The sequence below is a fragment of the Gorilla gorilla genome, chromosome 8 (assembly GCF_029281585.2).
Source record: "Gorilla gorilla gorilla isolate KB3781 chromosome 8, NHGRI_mGorGor1-v2.1_pri, whole genome shotgun sequence".
Classification (NCBI taxonomy): Eukaryota; Metazoa; Chordata; class Mammalia; order Primates; family Hominidae; genus Gorilla; species Gorilla gorilla.
Window position 1 is genome coordinate 45207207 of NC_073232.2, and position 19580 is coordinate 45226786.

The 19580-nt window shown below is 53.9% G+C and overlaps 1 protein-coding gene across 15 annotated transcripts in view; it reads right to left on the reverse strand.

Annotated features, from left to right (window-relative positions):
- PALD1 (phosphatase domain containing paladin 1) overlaps positions 1–19580 on the reverse strand; it is a 116952-nt gene that overhangs the window by 31301 nt on the left and 66071 nt on the right. For all 15 annotated transcript variants that reach the window (XM_063710024.1, XM_063710023.1, XM_055353544.2 and 12 more), the window contains 16 exons: positions 17373–17586; positions 14186–14288; positions 13449–13628; positions 12076–12240; positions 10752–10912; positions 10463–10538; positions 9468–9619; positions 9017–9116; positions 8698–8802; positions 5590–5685; positions 5088–5216; positions 4488–4604; positions 4248–4403; positions 3732–3914; positions 2260–2400; positions 1968–2039 (listed from right to left, as the gene is read on the reverse strand). In XM_063710024.1, coding sequence (XP_063566094.1) covers positions 1968–2039; positions 2260–2400; positions 3732–3914; positions 4248–4403; positions 4488–4604; positions 5088–5216; positions 5590–5685; positions 8698–8802; positions 9017–9116; positions 9468–9619; positions 10463–10538; positions 10752–10912; positions 12076–12240; positions 13449–13628; positions 14186–14288; positions 17373–17557 — 2121 coding nt within the window. In that variant the 5' untranslated portion in view covers positions 17558–17586. The remainder of the gene's footprint in view (positions 1–1967; positions 2040–2259; positions 2401–3731; positions 3915–4247; positions 4404–4487; positions 4605–5087; positions 5217–5589; positions 5686–8697; positions 8803–9016; positions 9117–9467; positions 9620–10462; positions 10539–10751; positions 10913–12075; positions 12241–13448; positions 13629–14185; positions 14289–17372; positions 17587–19580) is intronic.

Here is a 19580-nt window from a genome sequence, read left to right on the forward strand (position 1 = left end):
TTGGAGTTGGCAATGATTTCTTGGATATAGCACCAAGGGCACAGGCAACAAAAGAAAAAACAGACAAACGACTTCATCAAAATTAAAAACTTTTGTACATCAAATGACACTATCAATGAGTAAAAAGTCAGCCCACAGAATAGAGAACATATTTACATATCACCTCTCTTATAAGTGATTAGTTTCCAGAATATATAAAGAACCAAAACTCAACAACAATCCAATTCAAAAATGGACAAAGGACTTGAACAGACATTTCTCCAAAGAAGATATACAAGTGGCCAATAAACACATAAAAAGATATTGAACATCACTAATCATTAGAGAAATGCAAATCAAAGCCACAATATACCACTTCATACCCAGCAGGATGGCTATTATTCAAAAAAAAAAAAAAAACAAAAACAAAAAAACTGGCTGGGCACAGTGGCTCACACCTGTAATCCCAGCACTTTGGGAGGCCAAGACGGGTGGATCATCTGAGGTCAGGAGTTCAAGACCAGCCTGGCCAACACGGTGAACTCCCATCTCTAAAAAAAACAGAAAAAAGAAAAAAGAAATCAAGTGTTGGTGAGGATGTGGAAATATCAGAACCTTTGTGTGTTGCTGGTGGGAATGTAAAATGGTGCATATCCTGCAGCAAACAGCATGGTGGTTCCTCAAAAAAGTAAACAGAATTACCATAGGATCCAGCAATTCCATTCCTGAGATATGCCCAAAAGAACTGAAAGCAGGGACTCAGCTACGTGCACTATGCATTTCATAGCAGCACTATTCATGACAGCCAAAAGGTGGAAGCAAATAGTGTCCCTTGATGGAGGAATGGAGAAACAAAATGTGGTCTATCCATACAATGGGATATTATTCAGCCTCTAAAAGGAAAGAAATTCTGACACATATTACAATGTGGGTAAACCTTGAGAACATTATGCTCAGTGAAATAAACTAGTCATAAAACACAAATACTGTACAATTCCACTCATAGAAGATTCCTAGAGTAGTCACATCCATTGAGACAGAAAGTAGAACAGGGGCTGCTGGGAGGGAGGATGGGGAATAATTACTGAATAGGAGAGCAGAGTTCTGTTTTGCAAGATGAAGGAGTTAGATGGGTTGCGGCAACAGTTGCACAACAACGTGAATGTACTTAACACCACTGAACTGTACATTTAAAAATGGTTGAAATGGTACATTTTATGTTATGCATATTTTACCACATAAAGAAAAGGAAAAAGGAAAGAATCAGAGAATCAGCCAGAAGAAGGAAGGGAGAAGGCACTGCATATGCAAAGGCCCAGAGGCTGCAAGAGCTTAGCAAGTGTGAGGTGCTGCATGGCGGTCAGGGCCTCAGGACTGGGGCGAGGGCAGGGGAGGGGCAACTGGCGAAGTTAGCCAGTGAGAGAGGAGCCAGCTGTGCTGCTGACTGTGGGTCAGCCATGGGCCAACTCCGAGGGACATTGCCACGACTCTCGGGATGCCTGAGAAGATGGCCTGTGGTGTGTGGCAGGTGCACAATACATGGATGACTAAATCTGGAATGTTTGTGGCTGGCCATCCAGTGCCCTAATCTGAAATAGAGGAACAGGCAGGGCAAAGTAGGCTGGGGACCCACACAAGGTCACCAACCACAGCTGGGTTGAAGGTGCTGGGAGGTTGTTATCAACATTACCCAGACAAGACGGTGGCCAATGACCTCCCCAAGGCACACAGCAGCCCAACAGCAAGGCCGGGCAGGGAGGGGTCCAGCCCACATCTCCATAGCCGGCCGTCTGCCAGGGCCTCAGAGCCAAGCTGTCCCATGACTTGCTGGGCTCATCTATAAAATGGGAACAGGGAAGCACTGATATGATGAGGTGGCAGAGGTGACTGCATTGGGAGGTGCTTTGAGGACCCCTAGACCAGCAAGCAGGAGTCCTCCTCCTCCTCCCATCCCAAGGTGCCTCAGGGACCCCGCAAGGCATGCTCACCTGAAATTCACCCTTAGTGAACTTGGCATCAGGCACACTCACGAGCTCCTCCTCACCCACCTCGGGGAAGCCCTGAGGGAAGACAGCTGCTGAGACAGAAGCCCCCTCCCAACGCCAGGAGCCCCTTGCTGGGGAGGACTTGGGGGCCGCCCAAGACTGATGGAAGGGGCTCTGGGACCACACCAGGCTGTCTCTGCCCCTCACACCCTCCTGTGGAGCCAGTGTGCCTGGGACCTGAGTGTCCACCCTCCTCCAGGCAAATCTCTAATCTCACTTGAGAGGCCACACGTACTTGGATGTGCCAGAAGGCCAGGACAGCCACCACCATCGCAGTCGTGGTACGACCCTGGCCGCTGAGGCAGCTGAACACGAAGCCAGTGCCTGGGTCCTTGGAGAGGGCGGCCCGCAGGGCTTCCAGCAGCTGGTCAAAGTCCTGGACGGGAAAAGCAAGGTCTGGGTAAGCGGGCGCCTCCTGGATGCACAGACCCCAAGAGGGCCCCCTTCCACGTGGCAGCCCCAGCCACTGTCCTCGGGCCAGAAATTGTCAGGCTCCTAAGCTTGCACACACAAACAAAACTCACCGGGGTGCATGAGACCATGTGCGTGTAAACAGCTGCACCTGTGCAGTCGTAATCACCCTCACACCAAGCACCTGGACAGGATGTGTGAGCCAACACAGCATGCACCTGGGGCTCAAGGTGCCCACCCTCCACCAGGCAGGACATGCACCTGTATGTCACCCCTGTGTACTGCGCCCCTGGGCTGCACATAGACTGCTGGCCCTGCCACCCACCTGAGCTGGACCCAGCCCTGGTCCCACCATGGATGGGGGCCTGACCTCAGAAGAGCCCTGCAGCACAAGGCCACCAGGAGGCAGCAGACCGCAGGCAGTGAGAGCCGCGAAGAGATGCGCCAGGAGGGGCTCAGGCAGGAAACGGACCCCACTGCCAGTTACACAGTACACAGCGACTCACCAACAACACACGCACCACACACACGGTGGCTCACCTACAACACACGCCAGACACACGCACCACACAGGGATCCATGTCCGGTAAACACACACACTATACAGACACCCACAGTCACAGACCTACAGATGCCACACACACACATTCCTAACGACCCCTCCACAAACCCTACCACACACCACACCACTCCCCTAAAGATGGTTTTCCACACACAGCCCCCAATACAGACAAGGGAGACATCACAAACTCCATAAAAAGACATGCACACATACACACATTCCACACGCCACCCACACACTCCATACACAGTCCCCCAACTGAGACACACACACCACGGACACCCTGGACATGTTCACCCTCAACACACACACACACCTTATAACACACACACACCTGTAACAGAATACACACACACCCCGATAACACACACACACCTATAACACACACCCATAACACAATACACACACATACACCCTACAACATAAACACATGTACACACATCTTATAACACATACGCACACACGTAACAGAATACACATTCCGATACACACACACCTATAACATAATACACACACATATACCCTATAACACATAATAAACACATGTACACACACACAAAGCTTGGAAGGGATGTGAATAAACCACTTGGGCCAAATCGGAAAACCTCGTGAGACCATTCCCGGGCCCCATAGAGAAGCTGGGGTCGTTTCATTCTCCCAGAGCCCAGACCAGAGGGGAGACAGGGAGGCCTCCTGTCCCTCCCCAGAGGCCTCAGCCTGAGCAGCACCCTCACCTCCTCTCGGGGGGCACAGAAGTCCGGCATGGGGATGCGGTGGTAGGTGAGGCCAGGACAGGCCCTGCGGTGCTGGCTGAAGATCTCCTGCATGGTGAGGCAGGTCTGGAACCTGTAGGTCGGGGGGCCCTCCTTGCCTGGGGGAGGCTCGCTTAGATGGGCCTTCAGCTGGGCCTCCAGGGTCTGGGCAAGGGCAGGAGGGCGGACACAGGCCACTGGGGCAGGCTCTAGGCTAGCCCTGAAAGGCCACAGCCTGCCATGGCCAGGCCTGGCCCTGGCTTCCAGTCCCATCCCTGACCCCCCCCAAGCCTCAGGGGTCACAACCACCCCCCAAAGCCAGGCAGGTTAGCAGAGCACTTTAGTGGGAATCCTGAGTTGGCCACTCCCTAACACTGCTCCTCCCAGGGCCTCAGATTCTCCATCTGTCTGCGGGAGTGTGAGGCCTTCTGAAGACCCTCCCAGGCCACTCCCCAGAAGCCTCGGAGGCAGGGGTGCCTAGAGGGCAGGGGGCCTCACCTCCAGCTGGTTAGGAGCCACAGGGGGCCCAGGCCACCGCAGGCTGTGGGTGTGCCCGTCACACTCCAACACGGCCTCCTCCCGAAGGCTCACCCAGACAACCTTCCGCAGCCTCCTCTTGGCGTCCGTCAGGTAGGCCAGGATGCTCCCCAGGGCCTGGGCACAGGAGGGCCGGCAGTGAGTGCTCAGCCCTCCCTCCCCAACCCCACTGGGGGACCCAGGCCCTGAGAGGGGGGTCACCTTGGCGCTGGGCTGGGCCGTGCCGTAGATGGGCATGCGGGGCACCCGCCGGAAGTTGGCCACATCCATCTCTCTGACAGTGCTGAGCGCGTCCGGGGAGACCAGATCGTCCTCCCGCTGTGGGGAGAGCACCGAGCCTGGGACCCACAGCAGCCGACTGCAGCCGCAGAAAGGGTCAGGACCTGGCCCAAGGCAGACAGGGGGTAGGGTGGAACCCGAGCTTCACAGTTTACAAAGCACTCCTGCACACTTGGAGCTTCCCCCGGCCCTGGCAAGAAGAAGTGCAATGGTGCCCACTCTCTGGAACAGGAAGCTGAGGCTCAAAGAGAAGAAGCTGGAGGCAAAGATCACAGAACCCTGCCCAGAGCTCTTGGGTTTGAGACTGAGGAGAAGGTACCAGAACAGCTGCCAAAGCTGCAAATGCTTGCTGGGGCCTGAGCATGACCCCATTCTGCTCACAAGAGGATCCCAACACCCAGAGCCTCTCTTCTTCACCTCCTGCAAGGGCAATGCTTACCCCAACCCTACAGGAATCCAGTGTTTAGGGGCCAGGGCCAGTACACAGCCATGCCCACTTCTCCGACTGCCAGTCATACTCACCAGGGAGCCCCTGGCGATGAGGTCCCTCGGAGCCACAGGGCCTGCTGAGCTCAGCGTCACGGGCAGGCGGTACAGCTCAGGGTGGGCACACAGCCAGCGGCTGAAACTGAGGGCAAAGGCCAGCGGGTACTGCAGCCCGAGGCAGAGAGACGAGGAATTCAGGGGCACAGGGCCATCCTGAACCCTCCCTGCCCACACCATGGCAGGGGAAGCCCCAAAAGATATCCAACATGGCCCAGAGCAGGGACAAGGGAGTGGCTGAGAGAAGACCTGGACGTCTGGTGTCCTGGTTAAGGACAGAGACGAGGGCCCGGTGGAGAGAGGTGGGGCCTCCCTATGCCCAGCTGCTCAGGGACTACTCCCAAATCTGGGTCTCTCCTGGCCTCCCTTCCCTCCCCGGTTCCTTGGGGGGTCTCCCTCCACAGCAAGCCAGTCACTGCGGTGGGGAGGCTGGGAGAGGCCCAGGAGGAGGGGACGTGGGTCTGCTCCTCCCAGGCCCCACCTGCTCATGAAGGTAGTAGTTAAACAGGATCAGGTAGAAGTATCGCTCCAGGCTCCGCAGCGCCCTCTGCCAGATGCTGTGTTGACTGCCGCTTCCCTGAGAGAGAGGACAGGGTGTTAAGGACAGATTCCTCAGGCAGTCTTGTCCCTGTCCCCATCCCTGCAAGGGCAGGAGTTAAGCCTTGGAACTCCCCAGAAGACAGTCTTCCCCTCCCTTCATGACACAGTTCTGCCAGGCTGTAAGTTCTTCTAAGTGTCTCACCCTATCCCAGTTGCTGTGGTTATCTGCGGTCAGGGGAGATATGTGGGTGACCACACCAGGCACTGTGGTTCTAGGTGCAGGGCTGGTCTCCCCAAGCAGGCTCCCAGCGCCAAGACAGGCAGGGGCTCCCTCACTTAGCTCCAGCGACACCCAGTAGGTCAGGGTTGTGCACCCTCTGTGTTGAGGAAGCCAAGTGTGTGAACACCCCCGAGCCAGAGGCCCTCCCTTAAGAACTGGAACCTGGCTGGGTGCGGTGGCTCACGCCTGTGGTCCCAGCATGTTGGGAGGCTGAGACCGCCAGATCACTTCAGCCCAGGAGTGCAAAACAAGCTGGGCAACATGGCAAAACCCCATCTCTATAAAAAAATACAAAAATTAGGCATGGTGGCACATGCCTGTAGTCCCAGCCACTCGTGAGGCTGAGGTGGGAGAATCGCTTGAACCTGGGAGGTTGAGGCTCCAGTGAGCTATGATCTCACCGTTGCACTCCAGCCCAGATGACAAAGTGAGACCCTGTCTCAAAAAAAAAAAAAAAAAAAAAAGAACTGGAGCCTCTCCACAAGAAAATACAAATACAAAGACCCTCACAGCAGTGCTCCAGGGGAGCCATCCTAATTACTCCTAATTTACAGAGGGAAACGGAGATTCAGAGAAATGAGGTAACTTCCTTAAAGTCACACAGCTGACAGCAAACAGAGCTAGATTCCCCAAGTCTCCTGACCCCAGCCCAGCTTCCTCTGCATGGTGGGTTGTCCGAGAGAACCCCAACGGCCCTCGGATCTCCAGGTTCTCCTGCTGGGTCAGTACCTTTTGGAGGGCAAGTGAGATTCAAGTGAGATTCACAGAGGCCCTAAAGAAGGGCCACGCCCTTTGGTGAAATTTAATCCCATCTTTGGGAATCTCCACCAGGTGTCGGCAAACTTTTTCCATAAAGGGCCAGACGGTAAATACTCTAGACTTTCAGGCTTCAGGGTCCCTGCTGCAGCTACTGAACTCTGCCATCCCAACATAAGAGCAGTCGTGGGCCAGCAGAGTAGAGAACAGCAAGACTGTGTTCCAGTAACACATTTACAAAGACAGGCGGCAGGCTGGATTTGGTCTAAGCCGTAGTTTGCTGATGCCCAATCTAGACTAAGGGGAGAAAGAATCCTAAATACACAACAGCCTTCATTTTCATGAAGCTGCTCAACAAAGAAGTATTTACACTGATGGGGAACTGGAGCAACTCAATTGTCCAAGAAGAGGGGGACTGTTTGGTAAATCACAGCAGGGGTGACATTCCAGGGACTCTGTGGCAGGCTCTAAGTACTGTATGGGATTTTTTTTGGTTTGGGTTCGTTTTGTTTTGTTTGTTGAGATAGGGTCTTGCTCTGTTGCTCAGCCTAGAGTGCAGTGGTACGATCATAGCCCACTGCAGCCTCGAACTCCTGGGCTCACAGGATCCTCCTGCCTCAGCCTCCCTGATAGCTGGTACTACTGGGCACACACCAGCTCCCTGGTAGTTGGTACTACGTGTGCCACCACACCCAGCTAATTTCTGTGTTTTCTGTGGAGACAGGATTTCACCATGTTGGCCAGTCTGGTCTCAAACTCCTGATTTCAAGTGATCCATCTGCCTCAGCCTCCCAAAGTGCTGGGATTACAGGTGTAAGCCACCGTGCCCAGCCTTTTAAAAATATTTTTAGAAAGAAAAAGACCCAGTGTTTTGGGAGGCCAAGGCAGGAGGACTGCTTGAGGCCAGGAGTTGAAGACCAGCCTGGGCAACATAGCAAGACCCCATCTCTAAAAAAGTAAGGTGTGGTGACATGCACCTGTAGTCCCAGGTACTCAGGAGGTTGAGGTGGAGGAATCCCTTGAGTCTAGGAGTTCGAGGTTGCAGTGAGCTATGACTGCACCACTGCGCTCCAGCCTGGGCAACACAGCAAGACCCTATTGAAGGAGAAGCAGGAGGAGGAGGAGAAGAAGAAAAAGGAGAAGAAAGGAGAAGGAGGAGGAGAAGGAAGGGAGGAGGGAGGGAGGAGGAAGACGAGAAGGAGGAGGAGAAGGAGGAAGAGGAAGGAGACGGAAGGAGGAAGAAGGAGGAGGAAGGAAGAGAAGGAGGAGGAAGAAGGAGGAGGAAGGAAGAGAAGGAGGAGGAAGGAGGAGGAGGAAAGAAGAGGAGGAAGGAGGAAGAGGCGGAGAAAGAGGAGGAGAGGGAGAAGGAAGGGGAGAGGAGGAAGAGTGGGGAAGAGGAAGAGGGGGGAGGAGGAAGCGAGGGGAGGAGGAAGGGGGAAGGAGGAAGAGGGCGAGGAAAAGGGGGGAGGAGAAGGAGGAGGAGGAAGAGAAGAAGAAACAAGAAAAAAGAAGAAGAAGCTGCCTCTGTGGCTTTAGATTCCTTCCATGCGCTGTATGATATAAACACTATCAAGCCCACCTCCTTTCGCTAAGGCATGGGGACAGGGTCTGCTGAGACAGCCTAGAGCCCATAAGTCTTTCAGAAGCAGCCAGCTGGACCAAACCCCAGTCTTCCCAAAGAAACACCAGGAGTTTTACTAGTGGGAGGCCATGAGTGGCCTGGGGAGTATCTGAGTCCAGGGGCCTCTGCAGCCCTGGCCAGCAGCCCCTTCCTCTGTCCTGTTTATTCTGCAGCTGAAGGGACCTGGTCAGGAAAAGTAAACTTCCCCTCTTCCTTGTCCTTCCTGTGGGCCCAGAGCCCCTATCTCCCCTTCCTCTGAAAACTGCTCTTCTCATGGGAGACGCAGCAACCAGAAAAAGTCAGTCTGAAAGAAACCAGTCAACATGCCTAATGAAATCAGGCTGCGGGGCTCACAGAGAAGCAGAGTGCTCACACGTCCTTCCATGCCTCACCTGGGCTGGGCTCTCCGGTCGGATACCTTCTAACTTCTTCTGGTTTTCCAAGACCACTTCTTTCAGGTCATGCAACTCGGCACAGGCAGTGATGGCTCTGTCCACCTGGTGCCAGAGACCAAGGCAAGTAAGAGGGAGGTGCGGGGGTGGGGAGCAGGGTCAAGGCAGAACGGCAGGAGAAAAGAGAAAAGAGAGGGAAAGAAAAAGATTGGCAGAGAGGTAGGGGAGGGTATCGGGAAGGAAGAGAGCCCCGACCAGTGAGAGGACTGACCGTCCCCTCCACCACCCCTGCCCCAGCCCTTTGCTGTCCCTCGCTCACCTCTTCCACCATCCTCCTTCCCTGGGGCACCATGCGGAGAAAGCTCTGGATCACCTGGAACTGCTCCATAGGCAGGGGCTTGGCCTGCGTGGGGGCAGCCCTGTCGAGGCAGGGTCAGTACATTAGCAGGCTCTTCCAAAGGTCTCACATGGCCACCTGCCTGCTGTCTCCACTCATATGGCCGCTGGGGGACACCAGACTACAGGTTCCTTCTGAATCACGTTGTGGGAAGCAAGGGACATTTCCCCAACTAGGGAAACTGAGGCCCAGAAAGGTCAGGTGACTTTCTCCAGGTCTCCCAGCAAGTCTCGTGGCAAACCAGGAAATGAACCCCAGATGCCAAATTTCCAGCTCTGGCTCTGGGCTCCTAGACATGTCCCCACACTGTGGGGCAGCCTGTCCCCTCCTCGGCCCCACAGCCCTTCAGGACGCTGGGCCCCGGGCCACTCACTCTGGCTGGGAGGTGGTCCCACTGCGGTGAAGCAGGATGAGGGTGCCCAGGACCATGCCCAGGTTGGTCCTGCCCACACCCATCTGGCAGCTGAAGACGAGGGCTGGGGGAGGCCCGTGGGCATCGCGGAGCTGCAGCAGGCTGGGGGTCTCCTGGGAAAGACCATGAGGATCAGGCCCCAGTGAGACCAGGAAACCCCGGGCTGAGGCCTGAGCAGGGAGAAAAGCATGACATCAGCCCACCCTGCCCCACGGTCTGCAGCAAAGTGGGCTCCAACAGGTGTCTTGGCCTCTTCTGTCAAAGCCACAGCCTGATCAGCTCCACCTGCTCCCTCCCCAGGCCTTGGAGGAGCTCAAAGAACTGGAAGTGAGAGCGACTCAGAGGGCACCAGGCCAGTATTAACACCTTCTGCAAGATGCCAGTGAAATAAGATAATGCCCTGAAGGGGGCTGGAGAGAAACTCCGCCAGGACTCAGGAAATGTCAGCTGAAGAGTCTATAGGGCAAGAGTTGTTAGCCCCACTAAAGAAATGAGGAACTGAGGTCTAGAGAGGTGAGGTGATTAGTCCGGGACCACACAGCAAGTTGGCAGCCCAGCCACGGCCAGCAGCTGGGCCAGCGGTCAGTGATGGACTCTGCTATAAGAGAATGCACAAACACACACCTACATACAGGTACACACACACAGACACATACACACACAGACACATACACACACAGAAACACATGTATCCCCACACAGAGACACACAGACAGGAACACACAGACAGACACATAAACATGTACACACACTCCCCACAGACACACACAAAGGCGCTGACACACACAGACATATACAGAGACAGACACCAACACACGTCCACCCTAACATGCTCACATACACAACACAGAACGAAGCCTTCCTCTGAGGAAGGCGAGAGGCTGTGCCCACCCTGAGCACCTCCATGGGGACGACTCTCAAGACTCCTCCCCCATGCGCGCCCGTGCCCCACTTACCCGGAGAACACTGACAAAGGCGTCCAACTGGGTCTCCAGGGGACTCCCTTGCTCGGGCAGGGGCAGGCGGTGGTACCTGCCAGGTGAGGGAGAGCAGCCATCAGGCAGGCACCCACTCTGGGAATCCCCCTCACCCCCTATTCCCGGGCACTGTTTGGAAATGGGCCCCACTGTGGGAAACATGGGTGTGGGGGACTCCGCCCAACCTGCAGACGGTGAAACTGAGGCTGCAGCTGGAGAGCAGGACCTGGAGCACCCATGGCCAGGGCTGGGGGTGGCCCTGTGGTACCTGTAGGTGGGCTGCAGGAAGAGGGGCCGCTTGTACACCTCCTCCGTCACATGCAAGTCGTCCTCACCACGGATGGCCACGGCATGGGGCTCCCCCCGCAGGTCCTCGGTGTTATGGTACACATGGTATGTGTTCTCGCTCAGCTGGGCAAAGTCGTGGATCTAGAGGGAGGTGTGGGGGTCAGAGGGCCATGGCCTGAACTTCAAGACCCTCCCTGAGTGTCCTGGCTGAGCTCTCGAGTGACCAGACTATGCAGAGGCCACAGGCAGGCTTCTGCCCCCCATGAGGGAACTACACAGCCAGAAGTGCTCTCTATGCCATTCCTGGGAGTTCTGAAGGAATCAGGGTGCCTACACAGGGGCAAGGCAGGAGGGCTCTGCCCAGTGGGTGCAGGAATTCACAAAGCCACCAGTGCCAGGACGGGGGAGGTGTGGTCAGCTGGGAGCTGGAGCTGAGGGGAGCAGAGCACACAGGAGGCCTGGAGGGGATGGGAGAGGCAAAGAGCTGGGCGCCAGCATAGCCTCGGTTCCTGACCTGGAAGTTTCTGGGGACACTGGGACCCCACACTCTATTCACACACCTTCATGGTGTGTCAGCTGCCTCAGAGGCCTCCACAAGCCTCTGTGTTATGGAAGAGGAGGAGGACAGAGGATCCTGAAACAGGCCCACAGACCCACCGAGGGAACTGACTCAGAGGCTCGTGGCTCTCAAAGTGTTGAACTGCAGCCTTGGTCCTTCTGGTCTGGCGCTCTTTTCACTCACCTAGAACCCTTTCTTTTTCTTTTTTTTTTTTTTTTAGAAAGAGTTTCACTCTGTAGCCCAGACTGGAGTGCAATAGTGTGATCTCGGCTCACTGCAACCTCCGCCTCCCAGGTTCAAGCAATTCTCCTGCCTCAGCCTCCCGAGTAGCTAGGATTATAGGCATGCGCAAGCACGTCCAGCTAATTTTTTGTATTTTTAGTAGAGACACGGTTTCACCACGTTGGTCAGGCTGGTCTTCAACTCCTGCCCACCTCGGCCTCCCAAAGTGCTGGAATTACAGGTATAAGCCACTGCACCCGGCCCACCAGACCCCTTTCTAAATAAGGACATTGAGCATCAAGGAGACAAGCAGGGTGGGAAAGGGGCAGAGGCAAAGAGAGCTAGAATAGGAAGTCCTTCCTCTGGCTGCCCGTGAGTCAGCCTTGCAGCCAGCCACTCACCCAAGCAGGGCACAACAGTGGGGGAACATGGGCCAGTAAGAGCAGGTGACCTGGCCCCAAAAAAAGCATCTGCAAAGCTGGGCTGTGGGCTGGGGTCTCCCGCACACCGCACTGGTCCTCACCTCTTTCCGCATGGCCAGCTCCAGGCTCTCCACCCGGACCCCGGGCCCAAGGCCCTGGAGGTTCTCATGAAGGTTCTGCTTGTCTCGAGGTGTGTAGGACACAAAGTCCTCATCTGCACGCAGGAAAAGCACAGGTTCCTCCCGCACACAGAAGATGACACACTCCTGCCAGGAGCCCGAGGGGGAAGGAAGCCATCATCATGATCCCGCACAGACACCTGCACCACTGCCCCACCTCAGGGCCTCTGCCCATGCTGTTCCTTCCTCCTGCACCCCACGCCATCCCTGCAACCTGAATCCTACCCAAGAAACAAAGCTCAGTCCAAATGCTACCTCCTCGTGACCCTCCCAGTCAGCAGTGACCCCTGCCTCCTGTCAGGGTCAGGAGTCCTTCATATGAATCTCTTGGCGTTAATTCCTGCTTTGTACTATCAACGAATGCATCTTTTCCCCCTTAATGGACCACAGGTTCCTCGTAGGCAAAATCATGTCCTGGTCATTTTCATGTACCCATAATTCCTAGCATGGTGTCCTGGATAAATCAGGTGTTTGATGAACATCAGCTGAAGAAATGAATGCCCCATGACCATGCAATCATTCATTCACTGAGCACCATACAGGCAGAGGGAAATGTGTGGGCAGATGGTCCCCTTGAGGAACTTATCATCAAGATGGGAAGATGGGACCTGCACACAGCCCACACCTCCACCCCATTCTGTCTCACTCAAAGCCTTTCCACCTTAACTCCGGGGTCAATTCAGATGCAGCTGCACTCAAGAAGCCTACAATCGCAGCAGACCCTCAGCCTGTGTCCTAGGGACACGCAAAACCCTGCCTCAACATCTGACAGGTAAGAACAGCCTTTGAAAGCAGGCACTTGGGAATTCAGCTGCCTGGGTTTGGGTCTTGGGGTACCACTCATGAGCTGTGTGACCTTGAGCAAGTCACTTAGCCTCTCTGGGCCTGTTTCCTCCTCTGCAAAATGGGAGACAAACTGCCACTCCATCACAGGGCTAACATCAGGACTTAAGTGTTAGCTGTGATCACCATTCAGCAAGCTGTCAAATTATGAGTTGGCTCCTCCTGTTACCCGGTCACGCCCCCTGCTTCCTCTGAGGCTCCCAAGTAGGGTCTATGAAGGCTTCTGACCTTGTGCCCCGCCATCCACTCAGGACATGCAATCAACATTCACCAGAATTTCCCAACCAGACCAACAGCAGTGACCATCCTGGCAGGCAGGGCCTGGTCCAGGCCACTACCCCACCTCTCCAGCATGCAGCAGGCCCCTCCAGCGCCTCTAAAGCTGCCCCTCCAAGGTGCCCCTCTCCCTGGCTTTGGGGACCTGGCTTCTGCCTGGGAAGTGGCATGCTTACCCTATGTCCGTCCTTCTGGAGTTTCTGGAGGACCCGCCTGAACCCTGAGAGGCTGGGCTGTCCCATGCCGAACACAGTGAGCCCACCCTGCACCTGCCGGAAGTTGGGGGCCCCACAGCTTCCCACGGTGCCCAGCACATCCATCTTCTCAGTGACATCCCGCACCAGGAAGTAGCGGCCCTGGCAGAGGAGAGCCACAGGAAGGTCACTCAGATGGCTCAGGGGTATTTTCTGCAGATGGAGCTCTGTCCTGGGCTCCAGGGGACAGGGAGGGGGGAAATAGGGGCAAGAAGAACATGGTCCTGCCCTCAAATTGCCTGCAGTTCATGGAAAAAACAGACAAAATATATAACTCTCTGTGATCTGGGGAAGGGTATCATAAAGTGTAGGAAAAGGAAAGACAACTCCTCCAGAGGGGACATCAGAGAGGGCTTCATGTGGGAGGTGACGTCTGAGCCAGGCCTGGAGGAAAGAGCAGGGAGAGGCTCTCCAGAGGCAAAGCTGGCTCTAGGGTAGGAGCTCCCCTGGAAGGGGCTTTTGTAGGAAGGCAGAGCTGGGGCACCAGGAATCAACCAGAGGACCACGGTGCTAGCTCCATCCTAGGGCCCTGCCAGTTCTGAAAATGGGCAGAGAGACGGGGAAAGTTGGGGAGGGCCAGAGGGAGGTGAGGGAGGGAATTCATGAGAGATAGGGGTGGGAGGTGGTGGGCGGGCTGGCAGGGTAAGGCCTGAGCTCACTTGCACCAGGTAGTGCTCAGGGGTGGTGTCCGAGAGCCGGCCCAATGTGTAATGAGCCTTGAGCAGCTCATCATGGATCTGGAACTCCTCCTTGCAGTTGTACCTGGGGGGGACAGAATGGAAACTGAGTCAAGCAACCTCCTTGGTCAAGGCCAGCTCCACCCTCACAGAGCCCACCGCAGGGAAACCCCTGTGGCTACGATTTGTGGCAGAGACTGCCCATTGTCCCTCAATATCCACTCTTCCCTTCTTCCTCAACAAGAGAGCCCCAGGGCTGTGACTGAGGACTGAGCCACCCAGCTGAAGACTACATTTCCCAGCCTCCCTTGCAACTCATTGTGGTCACATGGTTTAAGTTCTGGCCAATGATGTGAGGAAAAGTGATGTGTGTGCAAATTCCAGGCCATTCCCAAAGAGAAGAGGTGCCTTCTATTTTGTCTTCTCCCCTTCTTCCTGGCTAAAATCCAGAAGTGATGGCAGAGGTAGAACATCTTAGATCATAAGACGGAAGCCACATGTTGATGATGTTGGAGCAATGAGGGAGAAGGGGCCTGGATGATCACGGAGCAGCCATCCCAGCCTGGATGTCCTCGTGGACTTGCATGTAAGAGATGAGCTTCGTCCTGAGGAAGGCATCCTATCTGGGTTACTTTATGACAGCAGCCTAGCCTGTACCCTGAAGAAGACAACATCACTGGATGGTCCCTCCATCAGATTGTGTTGGAGGGACAGTCCCTACACTGCTAACTCCACACACAGTGAGGTGGTTTAGAACGCAGGCTTGGGGCATGAAGCCCAACTCCACCCACTGCTTGGTAACTCTATAGCTTTGGACAAGGAGGTCATTTCCAGGAATTCCTACCCCCAAGACTGTCCTGAGAATTAAATGTGCTAATGATTGTAAGTGCTTAGCCCAGTGCCTGGGGCACAGTAAGCATTTATTAATATAATTGTAGTTCTACCTCCACACAGGGCTATTTCAAACAAAACCCACAGATAAAAATCAAGATTTCTGTAGATGCTAAACCAGGTAAAAGTCCAAACACTCAAACAAGATTTAATGTGCCCTCAAGACACAACAGCTCCGGTGCTGATGATAACAATGAATATGATAGAGCCTCCCAGAGTTAATAATCTGATGTTAGGTCCTCTTGACAAAAGAAGTGCCTTCATATACACCATGGAATACTATGTAGCCATAAAAAATGATGAATTCATGTCCTTTGTAGGGACATGGATGAAGGTGGAAACCATCATTCTCAGCAAACCATCGCAAGGACAAAAAACCAAACACCGCATGTTCTCACTCATAGGTGGGAACTGAACAATGAGAACACTTGGACACGGGAAGGGAAGCATCACATACCAGGGCCTGTTGTGGGGTGGGGGTAGGGGGGAGGGATGGCATTGGGAGATATGCCTGACGTGGATGGCGGGTTGGTGGGTGCGGCACACCAACATGGCACATGTGTGCATATGTGATGGACATGCACGTTGTGCACATGTACCCTGGAACTTAAATAAAAAAAAAAAAAAGTGCCTTTTAGAAAGGCAGGGGGTGGAAGGGGTATGGCAGAGGAGCACTAGAAGAGGCCTGGGTTCCCACTCCAGCTCTGCCTCCTTGTTACCACGTGACCAATGGGGAGCAAATCTCTCTACCTCCCTGAAACCCAGTTTTCACATCTGAGCTAAAATGCATTAGATCACGGGTTGCCATTCCTTTTCTGGAAAGGGCCACACAGTAAATACTTGCTTTGTGGGCCATACAGCGCCTGTTGCAACTACTCAATTCTGCCATTGAGGCCCTAAGCATCCACAGATACTATGTAAGTGAAAGGAAGTGTCAACATTCCAATAAAACTTTATTTGAAAAAACAGGCCACATTGGGCCCGCAGGATGTAGTTTGCTGACCCCTCTATTGGATGATCTCTAGAGGTCCCTTCCACTTCAAACATTCTACACCCCCAAAAAGTGCTGCGCTCATGGCTGGCTCCAGGCCCTAAGCACAGCCCTGTGTACAGGATTTTTACGGCTGGTCAGCAACTGTTCTGAGACACATCACTTGGTTAAATATTCTGAATGTCATCTCTGCTTATGTTGATAAGGAAACTGAGGCCCAGAGAGGGAAAGGAACTTGTGCAAGGTCACAGAACAAAGCAAGGGCAGAACCAGGCCTGGGGCACGAGTCTTCGTGCTACCTTCAGGCCCCAAACCCACCTTTGTCATTTGTCAGTACAGAGACTCCATATCAAGTCTCTTTTATATGACATCCCTTTTCCTCCCCTTATCAGAAGCCCAAGAATTGATTATGATGACGGTTTTCCTGGCAGGCCCCAGAGCTGGCAGGCAGGGTTTATCATTCCCACCCCTCAGGTTTCCTTATACAGAAGGACCCATCTGCTAAGTCTTTGCCAAACTTTGATGTGCGGAACACATTTAATTCCTAGCTAGTCATCTCCTGCTTCCTGCATCCTGGAAGACCCAGAGGAGGGGAGCACAGTGGGCAGAGGTGTGGAAAGTACAAGGCTTCTCAACGCACCAGGAGATGGATCCAACATCCCCTCCATCTTCCTGTCCTCCCAGCATGGCTCTCCAGCACCCACCCCTTCCTCCAAGCCCCACAGGGCAGACAGGGTTTCAGGGACCCATCATAACCCTCTTCCTCTGGATGCACACAGTATGTACAGATCTCAGAACACCAGAACATGCTGCCAGAACAAGCCCTGAGGGGCATCATTAGGACAGCCAACTAGCAGCTTCCAGCTCCTTCAGCCCAAGGCCCTTCAACAGCCTGGTGTTAGCCTCAGTTTTGAGCCATAATTACTGTCTGTGAAAAAGAAATCCCAATTTCATCCATCAAGTACATAAACTTCTTTTGAAAATGTTAAGCCAAAAATTATTTTTAAAAGGGGGGTCCCCCAGCCATGCCTCCTCCTCCGCATTCCCTCACACTGTGGACGTGGTGAGTAGCATGGGCTCAGAGACCCATGACAGAGACCAGCTCTGCCAGGTGCATGCAGTGTGACTACCTATGAACTGCTTCATCTCCCTGGGCCTCAGTGTCATCATCTATGAACCCGAATCCAGTCTGCAAGCATTAAGTGCTGTATGCCACTGCACCCCCAAGCAGGTCCCCCCACCCATCATGTCTCCCAGGGACATGGGCACACTCCCCCTGCCACTCACGTGATCACAACAGGGGCCACCTTGTTGGGGATGATGGACTTGGCCTTGCTGTTATGCAAGCTAGTGGTCTGGAAGGAGTGGACGCTGACGGAGTGCCGACTGTCCATCGTGCCGCTGCCCTGGAGGCCCTCAAACGGGGTGCCTGCCGAGACCGTCTGCTGGGCTGTGCTGGCCGTTGTACCCATAGTCTGCCGGCAGCCTCAGGACCCCAGACCTGTAGGATAAGAGGGTGTGCAGTGAAGGAGGGGATGGGAAAAGCTACAGCAGGAGACCTGACCCACCTCTTGCCCTCCACCATACAGAGAAAGGCAGCTCACTCTGCAGCTGGAGACAGAAGCAGGCTTGCCACCTACACCCTGGGGCCCAGAAGATCACATGCTCACTGAGTGCCTGCTCTATACCCGGCCCTTTACCGATGCTTTGGGGGAGTCACGGACATAGACAGACATAAAGATGCAGCCCCCAACCCCTTTAGTTTACACTCCTCTTGTGAAAATGAGACAGAAAGAGGTGAATCATCCACAGCAGGTCAGGGCCTAGAGTTCAAAGTGACTATTTCAGGTGGTATAGACAAAGGCCAGACCTTTCAGGCTAGGAGAAGCAGGAAATGTCACCGAGAAAGAACCAGGGGCAGATAGATGCAAAGAAGGAAGTCAGACTTGGATTTGAAGGCTTTGGATGGGAATGGATGCAGAAGGACATATAGCCACGAATGTCATAAAATAAGGCCAAGGAAGTCCAGGTTAGGTGAGCTATCAGCAGATCAAGTGTTCAAAGAAAATACCAGGCCCCAAACTCAACATCAACATCAATATCTGAATTGGTGGCCGGGTGCAGTGGCTCATGCCTATAATCCCAGCACTTTGGGAGGCTGAGGCAGGCAGACCGCTTGAGACCAGGGGTTCGAGACCATCCTGGCCAACATGGTGAAACCCCATCTCTACTTAAAAAAAAATAAATAAATACAAAATTAGCCAGGCATGGTGGCATGCACCTATAATCCCAGCTACTCAGGAGGCTGAGGCACGAGAATCGCTTGAACCCGGGAAGTAAAGGTTGCAGTGAACAGAGATCGAGCCACTCCAGCCTAGGTGACAGAGTGAGACTCTATCTCAAAAAAATAAAAAATAAAAATCTGAATCAACATCTATATCCTCAACAGGCACAGCTCCCACCCCACTTGAAGAACGCCGGGCAACCTCGGGGATTCAGCAGTCCTCCTGCAAGGCTCCCTCCTAAGGAAATACTTGAGGATGTATACACAAAGTGGTGTACCACGATGTTTTGTTGACTGGGGTGTTGTTTATAATCACACAACATTGGAAACAACCTCTAGCCCACAGCAGAGGATTTGCTGAATAAATAATGAGACATCTATAGGGTAGAATGTTAAACAGCCATTAAAAATATCATTGGCTGACATGGGAAGACATCTAGGACAGAGCAGGTTGCATAGGAAGCGTAGGCCACAGCCCCACCTTAACTCACGAAAGGGCATCAGGATGAGTCCAAGGGACAGACACCAGGATGCTAGCATGAGTTATCTGCAAGTGATGAGATTATGGACGATTTTTATTTTCTCTTTTTTGCTTATCTGTATTTTCTAATTTTTCTTCTCCAAACACTGGGTAATATGGTTAAAACCTATTTAAAGAATAAAGGAATGGCTACGAAAGATGGCTGTGACATCTTTTAAGGGCTGGTCAAGGGATGGGGAAGGAGTGGCTCAGAGGTCCGAGAGCCAGAGCTGCAGAAAAGGGAGGGGGCTGGGAATTCCACATGGACAGAGGGCGACAGACAGGAGGGACAGAGGCTCAGGGAACTTTCTGGGAGCTCAGTGGCCACTGGCCCCACATACTGATGGTCCAGGACTGGGGATCAGGGCAAGCTGCCCTGCCAGCCCCCCACCCCTCGACTCTGCAGAAGCACAAGGACAATAAGCATCCTTGGACAATAAGCATCCTTAGAGCACGGCAACCTTCCCAGCTGCCCTCAACCAGGCACAAGCTGCTCCACATCAGTAGGGACTGTCTGCTCCCAACCATCCACACTCCCCCCAGCCCTCCCATAAGCAGCAGCATCACCTCAAGAAGTGGAAGGTAGGGTCATGAGGTCAGCATGAAGCTGAGGTCAGGTCAGTCTGAAGGCTGAGCTCACTGTCCTTTCTTCCCCAGGTCCTGAACCAGAGCTCTGATCCCCAGGTGGGTG